The following is a 14,230-nucleotide window of genomic DNA, read 5'->3' as shown; positions in this document are numbered from 1 at the left end:
TGACCTGAAAGAGGAGAGGCACTTGTTTTTCAGCCTGTGATTGCACTTTTCCACAACTACCCAGTTTTTTCTGGTTGCTTCTAAATCAATACCACACAATTTATAACCACAGGAGGAAAAAGAGATTATAACAGAAAGCATGGGAGTAACAGTGCATGTTGAATACTGGTAAGAGATTGCTTAGATTTTTTTAAATGTATTGTTCTAATGACACTTCTGAAAAAGCTTCTGGATATTATACAGCTATTTCCTTTTTTTATAGTTAACGTTTTTGTTCCTTTTTATGAGTTTTTATTTTATGGAAAATAACAGTGGGTTTCAGCCTACATTTGAACTTGCTGCACCCATGCACTGCAGTCTGCCCAGATGCCAGTGATTAGAGCCTTAGTTTGCATTCCACAAAAATAGGATTAAACATATAACATTAATTTGTATGCTGGTACTATACATATCTGATTAGCATCTCTGATTAGTACCAGCCAATGAGAATTTTGATTTATCTATAATAGCTATATTTTTTAAAAAAATTAAAATTGCAGCAATTCATTGAGCAGAATGTAAAATAGACTTCTAGTTTTACAAGGAACAAAGCCATTTTGAAGTGTTTAATCTACTGTAACTTTCAGTATCACTCTTAATTTCTGCTTTCCCCCTATGCCTTGGGAAACAGTGTATTTGATTTTTGGGATGCCACGAGTCATTGTGTGAATATAGTACAAAAAACAGTATATTTGACTTCGTATAAAAGGACTGTACTTCTTTGTTGGAATACAGAAGCTGAATAAAACGTCACTTTGTGCATATCTCCAGAATTGCGTTGTCATATTGCATCCTGGGTTTATGTAAATTTAGATGATGTCAATTTGGGCTGGAGAAATAAGCCCAGGAATGGGAGTCAGGAAATGCTGAGTTCAAATCTCACTCTGCCACCTACCCCAAAGACACATAACTTCTTTTCTTCCATTTCCCTATTTGTAATATGGAAGTTCAAGTACTTACCTGTCTCTGCAGGAGTGTTCTGAGGATAAATCAGAGTTGGTAGGTACAGCACTTGTTAATAGATCTGTTAATGCTAATTATTATATTTAAGATGTATCCTACATGGTTTTTTCTTTTTTTCTTTTTTTTTTTTAAACTTCCCTTTTCCCTATCTTCTCTTATGCCTGCCTATGCAACTCTTGTCTTACATGTCCTATTTGGGAGAGATTCTTGAGAACCTCAGAAATAGACTGCCCTAAATTAGAGTGCATTTTGTGTGGCGATTACAAAGTAACCATAACCAGTGTAGTTTTGGGCTCTCCTGATATCCTGCCAAAGAAGTGGCTGTAGAAGCAACATCATTGCTATATTCAGATCTCTGCCTCTATTAGGCTAGAATCACAAACATTTAGAAAACTTAAGCCAGCAATGTTTCTTGACTGGGAGTAGGTAATCAGAAAACCTCTGAAATTGATCACTGCAAAATAAGGCCCATGCAAATTCCAGAAGACCAGTTTGGAAACATCTAAGATTTCCTCCTTTTATGAAACAGTCTCTGCTTCTAAGAAATGTGGTGAATGTGTTAAAATACAAATTAGCACATTTTAAAACCACACCTTTTTTTCATAATGAAGAAAATAGTTTACACCCACACTCCCCTACAGTAGGGGAAATTGTAAATAATTTTAATAAATATCTGAGAGAGGCTGTATGAATTGGCAAGTTAGCACATATCAGCCTGCAACAATATAGGAACCTTAATTTACAGGATCCTCTAATCTACGATTACAAAAGTGTGTTCCTGGAGAAATACAGCACTAGGAATCCACAAATCACTTTAGCAGCATTGCTGTTTAGTAGCACAGCAGGACTGCTGATCCTAGTGTGTGACTCGGACCATAGATAATATCCTCACTGTAAGAAAAGACTTGGGTGAAATTGTGGCCCCACTGAAGTTGATGCAAGTTTTGCCATAGACTTCAATTGGGCCAGGATTTCACTTTCTCAATTCATGCTAGAAATTCCAATATAACTATGTATCCTTAATCCATAATTGCCAACCTAAAGCTAATTAGCAATTTATAGATGCTAAACATTTTTTTGTCTCTTTGGTTTTATAGTGGAGGATGAGGGTATGCAGCCCGTTATCAGGAACTTGCCAAGAAAATCAAGGAGCAAGTTCCTGATGCGGAGATTTCAGATGAAGTGGGCAGGAAAGGTAAGGTATTGCCATAGTATACAGAGTTTATTAATAGTACTAAGTGCTATTAAGTCTTGTAGAAAATGTATAGGCACTATCATCAATTGGAGTTTCAGTTAAACCATAAATTAATTAGAGGGAAGTTCTGACTTTGCTTTTTGCTGTTTATGCCATAATGCTGCATCATCATGAATGTGTTATCATGCAAGATATGCTGATGGTCACATGGAAAACATAGTATTAGTACTATAAAAGATGGGGGCCAAACCAGAGTTCAGATTCACATTCAAAATTGAATTTCCCCAAGTTTTGGGAGTGGGGGTGGGATTTCAATTGAGGTAGACTGTTAATTAAAAATGGGCCCAACAAATGTTGTTAGAGAAGCACCTGAAAATCTCTCTCTTGCAGGAAGCTTTGAAATCAAGATAAATGGCAAGCTGATATTTTCTAAGATCGAAACTTCTGGCTTTCCTTTTTCAGAAGATGTAAGTTCTGAATGTTGGTGTTAGACTGCACACTACAGTCCCAGACTGCAAACATTTCTGTGCATCACCCCCACAGAAGAGCAGCAGCTTGACTGACTCACTGCCAAAAAATATGGTCACAGATAAAGGGGGACAGCCCAGATTGTGGGTGGAAACTAGAAAGATTTGTCATATTCCTGCTTGGGTTTCAGTCCTCCTCAGCCAAAGACAGCCCACCCTTTCCCAGAGGGTTACCGTCAGTAAATTCCAATGCTTTTGACAAGCACTGGGTGGCCAACCCGTAAAAGGTGTCACTAGGCAGAAGCCAGCCTTTTCCTGTTCCACACTCCTGCTGCAGTTGAGAAGCCAATCGCCTTAAACCAGATGTTGCAGGCTGCTTTTCCCTGCCCTTCAGCAGAATTCTCTCCTTCCCTCTGGCAGAAGTTGGTGGCTACTTCTTCAGCTTCCACCATAACATATGCACAGCCTTTTCCCCAGTGTTAGCTACACCGTGTGCTCTTCTCACTGCTATTCTCACCCTACCTGTAGAAGTCAGCTGAGCAGCTAGCTCTAATTCTCTCCTTGTCAATCATAATAAATAATTATTTTTTTCATGCACCCATCACCATACATCTTCGTCCCGGGCTGAAGAGAAAAGGATGGCTTTTTATAGTGAGATTTTAAAAACAGTGCTGCTTGCTTCGCACTTGATGCATTAAGCTATTGAAACTCTGTGCTGTTCAAGATGCTTCTGACTCATTGTAAGAGAAATCTATCCGAGTGAGGGGAGAAGAGGCCAAGATTAGGACAGCTAAGCACATTGGCAGATGAGCACTTGTAGGCAGGTGGATTAGCTAGTAATGGTGGAGAAAGTCCATGGAAGCCAAATGGATACCAATGTTTTATAAGTTTTCGAACAATTGACAGATATCTTAATACCAAAAGAACTTCAATAAATAGAGCAGGGGCTAGTCTAATTTCTTGGATCCACAGCTGTTCATTAACCCCTTCCTGCCTGATAATGTGGGGCCTGCATGCCCCATCACTAAAACTATAACAGTTTTAATTCTGATGTATTATTCTCTTGGTTTCATTTTAGATTGTGGAAGCAGTTAAAAAAATGAAGGATGGCGGAAGCTGTGAGAAAATCACCAGGAACAAAAAATTTTGCATCCTTCAGTAGCAGAAACCACAGAATTTAAACACTAGAAATGGCACCTGGATTCCAAGTTGGGAATAGATTCTTTGAATGACTGTTTTTGTCAAAAAGATGATAAAAATCAGGAAAAAAAACACAAGAAACTGTTCCCTGGAATGCAGAGTCAATTATGTCTTGCTGAACTACAATAAAATGAAATGAGTTCTTTGCAATTTAATTTCCACCTGCATTTTTTCCCTTGACCTTTTTGTTTACCCTAATTTCTGCACGAATATTTATTAGGTATAGTATTCCTATACTATGCATTGCTATCAGAAGATTATTGTAGTTTTGTTTCAGTGGGCTTAATTTGCGAGGCAATTAAAGGAATAATCACAGATAAAGGAGAAACAGAACAACTGAACTGTGACTGTCACTGGATGGCTCCATCATAGATTCCCTGATCACTGAGATGCTCCATGGCTGTGCTTAACATAAATCATAACACGGCAGAAAATTAGAGAACCTTATGCTAGAGCACACTTGTTAGATGGCTAATGAAGCCTGCACTCTAGTATGTTTGCATAGAAAGGAATGCAGGAGTTCATGGAATTGAGAGCTATTGTACAACAGGTTCAATGTGGGTGCTTTTACAAGTTCATACTTCAGTAGTTCCAGTCCTAAATGAAATTTCTCATTTCCAAAAGCAGAGCCAGCAGGCAGGACAGTAAGGTACAAGAGCCAATTAAAGACTCAGGTGCCTCTTGTATTTTAAAATTATTCACTTCTGGGTTACGAGATATTGTGAACAACTGGAAGCGGACATAGTTTAGTCAAGCTTAATTTAAAAAAAACGTACCCAATTCTTCTGATTTGTTTAGAACTGGCGATAGAACTATTCAGAATATTCACACAGAGCATAACTGTACAGAATAGAAATGGTTGGTAAGAAATCTACAAGATGCTGTTAAAAAGAGCCACTTTTCAGTCTAGGTAGCCAAGATGTGAGCACACCTACAGCAAGCTGGACTAGAATTCTGTGGCCGGGTCTCTGCCTTCTGCAGCATTTTGGTGCAGCAGCTTCAGGTACATTTCAGAAAGCGTTTTTAAAATAGTTAAATATGAAGGTGAATAATACAATAGGATCAGTGGATCCTATTTATCTTGATATTAAATTCAGTTTAGTTTTACACTCCTCCCTCTCCCATTTCAATATTATATAGACTTGTGTACTGACAACTCAGATCTGCACTCGGAGCAAGCTGCATTTTTGGGGCAACTGGGAAGGGATATGTGGGGGTTTTGGCATTTGGGGAGGCAGTTTGTAATTGTGTAATCAACTAATAAGCGTGATGTTCTTGCTAAAATGAAGAATGATCAGCAGTGATAGTTAAGTGTTAATATTTAAATTGTCATCATTGCATTAATCCATTGAGATGAATGAGGAAATTCACTCCCCTTATTTCTTCCAACTGCTTGCAGGCTCAGGAAGACAACATTTTGCCTCAATTACACTATTCATTTTTTTCAATATTTTCTTCACAACCATAAGGGCTGAAACTATTTTTTTTAAATGAAAACGTAGATTCTGAAGCACAGGATGGGGCAGGGAGTGAATTCTGTGGTAAATTCCGCAGTCACAGAATCATGGAACAGATGGGGCTCAGTATATTGCTTATTACCTAGGAGAAAGCCTGTCCTCTTATAATTTCAAAGTAGAGATGCTCTATAGTTGAACTATAGTTAAGTAAGGGATACTGAAATGAACATATAGTTTCTACTTATCTAGTTTCAGTAGCAGCAGCAATGGATACTGCCACAGATATTTACAAACTAAGCTCCTGCATGAGCACTAGGGTGTCTAGGGCGTTTCATTCCCTCTCTTTTAATAAGTTTCTCAGCCCAGTAAAATGCTGAGTACATATACACTCCCCTTCAGTTTATCCTGTACAAACCTGTTATTAACTTGCAAGATTCTTCTTTATTTGGAGGTATTCTGGATTCAGGTATTTTATAAAATTGCTCTCCCCTGACTACCTACCTGCCTGCTCTTGAGTTGTCTAGCAGTGGGGCATGGAGTCATCTGAAGCGTCGCTCCTCTGGTTCCCCAGAACAATTGCTTGATAGTGTGGAAGAACCCAAACTCAGGGGTCCTTACTTATAAATCCATTGCCCAGTGGATAGTCCAGAATTAGCCAAACAACAGATTAGCAAAGTCAGAGTTTATTCTTTACGTAAAGAAGGTGGTCCCTTCACATGTAAGGGGCAACCCTTAACATAAAACCTAACCATTTTTATAGGCTGGCATAAACAAGTCTTTATACATCACAGTTTCCATGGTCATACATACTAAAAAAATATTATCTAGGAATTTTTCTAACTCAGTATATACAACTTGCCTTATCTAAGTTACAAGGTCTTTCTCTGCATTCCATCCCTGCTGGCGTCTAGGCCTCTTAACTATTTTATTACTTCAGAACATTCTAAGATTAAATAATTGCTAAAAAGACATTTTCCATCTCAGGCTTTTTACAGCCATTTCTAAAATCAGTTCTCAGCAGAAACAGAGACCCCATCTTCTTTTCCCTTCACAATAGCCTGTGCCACTATGACACTTAAAGGAAGTGCAGGTGAAGTTCATTGGTAAATGTGTTCTGGAAAAGTCCATCTTTATAGTGACCTCTTTCATGCAATGGTGCTGTGACTTTCATATGGGACTGACTGGTGCAGTGTTTCTCCATTTGCTTAAAAGTGTAAAAATATAGAAATAATTGGGTGATGAAGCAGGAAATGTAACTATACCACCATCAAACTCACTTCCAGAATAAAAATCCCATCTTGTGCAATTCTGGAAACCTGCTATTTTAATTTTAAAAAAACTAATTTTTTAAACAAAGAACAACCTTGCATAAGTGGCTGCTTGAAACAATACTCAGACTTCTCCCTATTAATGGATTTTAGGCTGTTAAATGAACATCAAATCCTGATACTTTTAAACCATGTCTCCAAGTTAACTTAAAGAATCAATCCCTTTGATACACACTCTGCCTTCAAACAAACCTCACAACAAATTGCAATGTTTATCTATCCAGGATAAGGCATCATTTTTCACATGTTGCTGTGAAATAAGGGCCTAGCACATTTTTTCACACTTCAAAATAATTATTCTCAGGTCAGATAATTAGAAATATCTTTCATTGCTGCTTTTGTGTTAAAACAAAAACAGCAGCAGCAGTAACACTGGAAAAAAAAACTTAGTGCTTTGAAAGTATTTATGTTTATTTGGGGGTAAACAGACTCATTGTGAGGGAAGGTTTTCAAATTCATTAAGGTTTCTGCACATATAGCTACATAACCCAGTAAAATGATGATTTCCATGTCATTCTTTGTAGGATGGGCTTGTGCAGTTTGCTCACGCAACAGCACAGCTCCCAGTAAAATGAAACAAATGGGAGGGTGTGACACCCTGTATCTGAGAACAAAACCCCATATTCACCAATGTCATATAATTATGATATGTTCTATATAAAGTACGTCTTGTTTGGTATTACTTTAAAAGTCTTGATCTGCTAAACATTAATATCCTTTTGGCTTGTGTGTTCTACCATAGTATGTGAAGCTATAAAATATTGTTGTAAATGCTACTAGAACATGTTGTGGGTGGGAACCACCTAGTGACCAGACGTGCTAATAGCCCATCAAGGAAAGATTCCACTACCAGGAATTATTTACAGTGATGGCTTCGCTGCAGGAAGCATGTTCGCAATGGGGCTTGACTGACCAAAAGAGGACGACACCACAGGTCACGAGCCCTGATTGTTCTAGCAAGCTGGAGCCGACTATAAAAGGGGGAGCATGACTTCGTCACTTGGCTCCACTCCCATACAACTGAGCACCTGAAGGGTCTGCTGAAAGACCAAAGGACTTTGAAAGGGGGGAGGGGAGTCCCAGGCAGGGATGGTTGCCCAAACTGTGTTTAAGAAACTGTTCATACGAACTACCAAGGGTGAGACATTGCTAATTCAAATCCTGTTAATGTGTAGAACTCAGATTGCGATCTTACGTTTATTTCATTTGGTAACTACTTTTAATCTCTTTACACTTGCCACTTATAATCACATAAAATCTATTTTTCTGTAGTTACTAAACTTGCTTCATGTTTTATATTAACCAATGTGTTTTTGAGTGAAGTGTTTAGACAATCTGCTCAGTAACAAAAGTTGATGCACGTTCTACTTTGAGGGAAGGGCAGACTGGATAATAATCTTCACTGGTCAGGTTTTTTGACCAGGGCAAGATAGTATGGTCCTGGGATGGGGACCCATCTGGAGTTTCTCCATTGTTGGTTCATGAGTGGCTGGAAAGCACTCATCTAAGCTGGGTGTGGTACCTAGCTGTGGATGGCTGTGTAAGTGCAGTACCTGCTAGAGGTTTGTGGCTTGTCAGGGCATCACAGTGTGAGAGCCAGCCCAAGCTGGTCAAACAGAGGGCTCAGTGGTATCCTAGCTCCCAGACAGTACTCCAGGGTTTCTGCATATCATCACAGAGGTTCACTGTATGAAGGATTTTTATGCTTTTGGAATTCAGCTACCAGAATTTTACTTTGACGTCTTTCATTGAATCTGACATCCTATTATGAGTGTCCTTTAGACTCAACCCTGGCCCTACCTGCCTGCAGCTGAGAAGTGACTCTCCTTATAACTTCATTATTTATCTTCCACTTGCGAACTTCTCTTTCTACTTAGTGTCCTTATGACATTTTCTTGAGTCATAAGTCACTTTGTTACCCTTCTGCCTAAGTGAGAGAGAGAGATTTGATGCAGCTAGGAATTTATAATAAAACAAGACTAAGTTTATTAATAAAAACAGATTTAAGTGATACTAAGCAGAGATATTAGAAACAGAAACTGGTAACACATACTACCTCCCTTTTAACTCCCCTTTGCACTCCTGAAGCCTACCACAAGTATAACAGGGCCAGGCCACTGGGTTCCCAGGCCCCCATTAATCCCTACTCGTCAGTGTGGGGTTTGTGTCCCCTATCCCCTACCCAAATAGTTTAAAGCGGCAAAAACCATTAGTGCAGATATAGCTATCTCGGCATAAATGTACTTATACCAGGATAGTTTATGCCAGTTTGGGGAATAAGAATATGCCAATTTGCTATAAGCACAGTTCTTTACTGAGCATTTTTCCACACATATCCACTGTAAGGGTGTGTGTGAGCTCTGAATCTTTTAGCCAGCAGTGTCCATTGGGTCTACACATATGCTCTGTACTCCCCCACTCCCAGTTCAATGGGGGTATGAAAGATGGAGCACCCCTTTTCTGCTTTTGTTTCATCTACCTATCATATTGTGTCTGATAGACTGCAAGCTGTCTGGGCAGGGACTGTCTATTTTTGTTGCAATGGGACCCTAATTCTTGACTGGGATTCTTATGTGCCACCATAATATAAAATTAGGAATGCAATATCTGATGCAGAAAAAACTGATCTGGCCCAAATAGCCAAGACAACACCTGGAAGAGAAGTATGAGGATTCCACTGACCGCCTTCCTTCCACACTCCCCAGTATTCTGCCCTCTACTGATATGTCTACACTGCAGGTGGGATCAAGCCTGGGTAAACAGACTTGTGCAAGTGGCGCTTGAGCTAGTGTGCTAAAAATAGCAGTGTGACTGTTGCTGCACTGATAGAGGCTTGGATTAGCCACCCAAGCTCAGACCCAGGGGGTTGGGTGAGTCTGACTTGCATGGTTAGCCTGAGCAGCAACATCCACATTGCTATGTTTAGCATGGTAATTCAAGCCATATTAGTATGAGTCTGTCTACCCAGCTGCAGTGTAGGTATACTCTAAGAACCAATGACCAGATGCTGCTAACATGACACTGAGACAGCTCTTTTATACAGAGACCCTCTCTTCCTATGTCTTTATAGCATCTAGCACAATGGGTAAATGTGAGAAGATATTTAGGCCTTTCATATCACTAGAAATTGCCAATTTTTGTGTAAATTAGATATTTACGAATTGTATGGAGGAAGAACTAAACTATCATACTGGTACCTCATGGATTAGCTAAATGACCATTGGTTACTCATTATGAAGGGGTTTTTTTCCATGCCTTGTTTGGATTTGCTTGCTGGTTGCTGAGTTCTAGGGTTGAAGCTTTGATACTGTGGTGTATAAGGTGTTGTACTGTTGAATCTTGTCTAAACAAGCTCTAGTCATTATTTGTATAGCTGGGAGTCAATGGATGCCCATGATTCTTTCAATAAGCAGCTCTTACTGAGATTTACAGGTAGTCTAAATGTACAGCAACCTTTGTAATACTGCTGAAAGGCTGGGACCTGATTCACATGCAAGAAAAACTATGCTGGTCCTCATATGGACACTACATTTGCAACAATCCAGGAGGTGGAGTGGGTCTCTGAGGAGTATCAAAGTGGTGCCTGACTTAGGGAATTTCTGTGCCAAGTTCATGATTTTTAAGACCAACAAAGTGAAAGCAGCAGCTTTCAGGGGAGTAGAACATTTTAATGCAAAACCTGAGCCTAACTCCCACCAGAAGCTATTGAAGAGAGAGTACTACTTACTACTGGTAGATGATTTTATACTGGATAATGTTAGGAAGAAGATTAATAATAATGCTGCCAAAACTAAAAAGGGCCCAGTGAATTGGAAAGCAGCTGAGTGAAAGGAACTTCTTGCTTGGATGGCCATTATTCTTCAATGTGCACTGTCTGAAGACTTCCAAGGAAGTCCACAAGAGCCTATGGTTGTTGATTCTTTCCAAACTAGAGTGGAAGCGTTTTCCAGGATATGCTATCAGGACATTCTGCACCGTCCATGTGAGATAAATCAGGAAGATGCTGCTGCAAAGGTGTTTCAAGAAATCCACCTACTGCAAGCCAGGCTTACAAGGAATTTCCCGAAGGTCTACACTTGTGCACAGACTGTGTGTGTCCAAAAATGCTATGTGCAGATAACTAGTGCACAGTCCTATAGTGATTTACACCTGGCTCTCCTCCTGGATCTGGAAACTGAGTATATAAGCAATTTCTGTATTTATTCTGTTACGTGTTTACTTAGTATGGGAAAAAATATCCCATTGATTTATGTCCTTCAGAACTACTTACACCTTATTACGATAAGGGAAACATTGTGAAGTTGGACAGTTCTGCTTCCATTAAGGGAATCAGAGAAGGATTCTCTGCCGTGGTATAAGATTGCTGTTTACTGTTGATTGGGAAGACCCTCATAATCCTGGGTATATATCATCTCCAGGATGAAATCTACAAATAGATTCCTATAGAATGTATGAACATTCTTCAGCTGTAGATCAACTGAAGGGCTGGTCAATGCCTGCAGTATTTCCATTATACAAAGGAAAAGATGCAGCTCCATTCATTTACCTGCGGGCCTTTTGGCTTCTCATCCACATTGCTTGCATCAATGCTGGTCTTCTGTATTCTCTACAGCTATCCCAGTCTTTTAGAAAAACATCTCTAGGTGGGTTTCCAAAATCTCTGTCTTTGGGGATTAATACATTTTACTTCAGTCAGCCATCAGTTTTTGCACATTTGAACAAAACAATTTTTACAGATGAAGGAGTAATGAAAGAAGTCCCAATTGGTTAAGGTTAGTTTTTGTTTTTTTTGTTTTTTTTTTTAATATTTGTAAAAAAACAAAATTGTGTGTATGCATGTGAGAACTACATCTATCTATTAAAGAAGATGGCTTAACTTGCAAAATTTGGATCGAGATTTCAAACCTCTGAAGATTTTGGTTCAGTCCATTACAAAATTACAGATCATTTACAAAATTCAGATCTAGATTGAATTTTGAACATCACAAAGTTTAGGAGGGCGGGGCCTCTTTCCCTTCCTTTGTGGTGTTTATTGAGGAGGATTCCCCAGCCAGCAAGCCAGAATCTTTAGCAAGGTTCTTAGAATATTAACCTGATCCTGACTAAATAATATATGATGTACTATGTTGACATTTTATTGTAACTTTATCCTAATAAAAAGTTTCTAAAAATAATTTATTTTTTCTTAACCTTCAGAGATACTCTAAAATGGTGTTTGAAAACCCAGCTCTGTTATTCCTACTTCTTACAACAACCAGCACAATTCTTCAATCAGAACACAGTGAGTAGTTTTTCTGAGGTGGAAGAGAAAGCAGTTCACTGTCTTGCAGTAATAACAATAGAAAAAGGTTGGGCTAGCAAACCAGGGCTGGGTCCTACATACATAAAGCCAATAGGAGTTTTGCTATTCAGCTCAGTGGGAACAAGATTGAACCCTCTCAGGCAGCTAAGAACTGGAAAATAAATGTAAACAGACATGTGCAATATAGTCAGTTTTCTGCCCTTAACTAAAATTTATGGGGACACAGCAACGTCACATAGCAACAAGGTAGAATGTTGTCTTATGATGCCAGGAGAATCCAAACTGGAATTGTAGGGAAAGTACAATGAGCATTCCAGGGGAAGTACATACTTTTGGGCAATTGAACTAGGAATGCTATGAATGAAGAAAGTGACTGTATGAAAAAGGGAAGAAAAGAGGTGGTGAAATGAAGAGAAGAGGGTAAGAGGGACCTTCCCAAAGGCAGTGGAAGTAACAAGCTCTTTTGCAAACCAAGAGATGGCTTCCCAGTCAACACCGACACCTGATGATTTCAATATATTTTATTCTCTGTGAGTTTGCATTTTATAACCTAGTCTGTGGGGGAGGTGATGACCTTTCATCGAATAGAGTAAGAGGGAATTCATCTGAGTATTTTAAAAGGAGCTGGGGCTATGGGTAGAGCTGATTAGAATATGGTAACAATTGTCTCATTTCTTGTTTGTGGCTCTGAGCATGCTTGAGGAGGTGGGGAATGACTTTAAAGTCTGTGTGAGTCCCAGAAAGAGTGGTTTGGGTATCCTCCGTGATTCAGTACTCATGAGCATGCCGGTGCTGGCACTGTCTGTGAAATCTGGTGGCAGGAGTCAGCCTTGAATGGTGACAAGGAGATCTGTTGGTCAATGATTTTCCTTCTTTATTTAGCTAAGAGGGAGGAGAGTAGCCTGGGCACTGTTCAGAAAAGTGAATTTTTACTTCAAAAACTAATCAGTCTCCCACTTTGGGTAGCAGTTTTGAAAGCACTGGTTGAATCTGCATTTTAATGGTTACCAAAACAGCCCATTTCAGAGAGCCTTGATTACAGTCAATTTATTCCACCACACTGCAAACTGTAAGGTATACACTGAATACAGGACCTCTTGATTTTACCTTGGAAATTTATAATTCAATCTGGGTCTAGTGCAATTCCCCAGCTCTGTAGTCCTCATTTTCTGGTTCCTTATGAAGCCCACTGAGATTCTCATTAAGCTGAACCTCAGACACCCGGGTTTTGGGGAAGGTGATGGTGGGCAAGAGGAACTACCTTCTAGATCTAACCCTCCTGGGATGAATGCTTCAAGGAAGTTCTGGCCCGCTACGGTATGAAGAATGAGAAAATTAAGAGGAACTTGCAGTAATCATGGGGGAGGGATAAGAGACTGTGAAGAAATGCAACGTTCAAGAAGATCAGAGGAACTGAAACTATACAGGATGTTGAGGAAATGAGGCTCTGGATAAGAGAAGTCTTTTGCAGCTGATTTTATGAGCTGCCGAGGTACCTTTCCTGTCCAGTGTTCATGAGACATGCGGGTGGTGCAGGAAGTTTCTGGTTTGAAGAGGGACTTTCCTTTAGATTGAAAGTTTAAGGCATTACTTTAGGGGATGGACTCCAGAAAGTCAAACCTCTCTGGTTCAGTGTGTTAGAGCAAAGAGAGAGAGACCTATTGGGGAGACTGGTAGCAAATAAAAATCTGAGTTCATATAACACAGCAGCCAACCAGAAGATTAACTTAGTCAGATTCTTTGATGTGAGCAATGCTATACAGAAAAGGGCTCAGCAGAGCCCTGTCATTCACGTGGAACACAGCATAAGGTTTTGGAAAATACAAATGTATATGTGCAACACTGATATGATAATGGGATGTAATACACATTCTGTAGTGTTAGAAATAAACATAGACGTAGGAAAGTTCAGTAGGACCAATCCCAGTTGCTGGTGGTTTGCCATTCACATCACATTTGTGGATTCAAAGAGCAAGAACATTGCATAAAAGGGAGTCCATGCAAGAGCCCACTTTTTAGTATGTTACTATTTAATTATACATCAGTCACTATTCTGGGCCTGGCTAGGAGGTGGGGGGAGAAGAAGAGCTAGGGGACAGAACTAACAGAACAAAAGCAGGGGAAACAAGATCCCAAACTCCTTTTTTATTCCCCCTGTATCTAACCCTGCTAAAGCAGCAACATCCCCACATGGAGAGGAAGTGAAACATGGTCCAGGGATTTCTTTGGGCTTCTGCCAGGTAAGAGGAGACACCAGGGAGATGCGCTATCTTTCCTGC

At 39.6% G+C, this 14,230-nt stretch overlaps 1 protein-coding gene across 1 annotated transcript; it reads left to right on the top strand.

The window, feature by feature from the left end:
- Positions 1-155: 155 nt before the first annotated feature.
- On the top strand, positions 156-4,014 carry LOC137158278 (migration and invasion enhancer 1-like). The gene is made up of 4 exons (XM_067556064.1): positions 156-168; positions 2,111-2,197; positions 2,588-2,664; positions 3,743-4,014. The coding sequence occupies exons 1-4, from the start codon at positions 156-158 to the stop codon at positions 3,824-3,826; spliced, it is 261 nt and encodes an 86-aa protein (XP_067412165.1). The 3' UTR covers positions 3,827-4,014.
- The last annotated feature ends 10,216 nt before the right edge of the window (positions 4,015-14,230 follow it).

The sequence above is a fragment of the Emydura macquarii genome, unplaced genomic scaffold (assembly GCF_026122565.2).
Source record: "Emydura macquarii macquarii isolate MOO-44397 ecotype Brisbane River unplaced genomic scaffold, CSIRO-AGI_Emac_v2 contig_1644, whole genome shotgun sequence".
Lineage (NCBI taxonomy): Eukaryota > Metazoa > Chordata > Testudines > Chelidae > Emydura > Emydura macquarii.
This window is presented reverse-complemented; position numbering and strand designations above follow the sequence as displayed.

Excerpts from the sequence above, each read along its gene's own strand:
- LOC137158278 (XM_067556064.1), top strand. Across the intron at positions 2,198-2,587 it reads AGATGAAGTGGGCAGGAAAG|GAAGCTTTGAAATCAAGATA; the intron begins GTAAGGTATTGC and ends TCTCTCTTGCAG. Across the intron at positions 2,665-3,742 it reads GCTTTCCTTTTTCAGAAGAT|ATTGTGGAAGCAGTTAAAAA; the intron begins GTAAGTTCTGAA and ends GTTTCATTTTAG.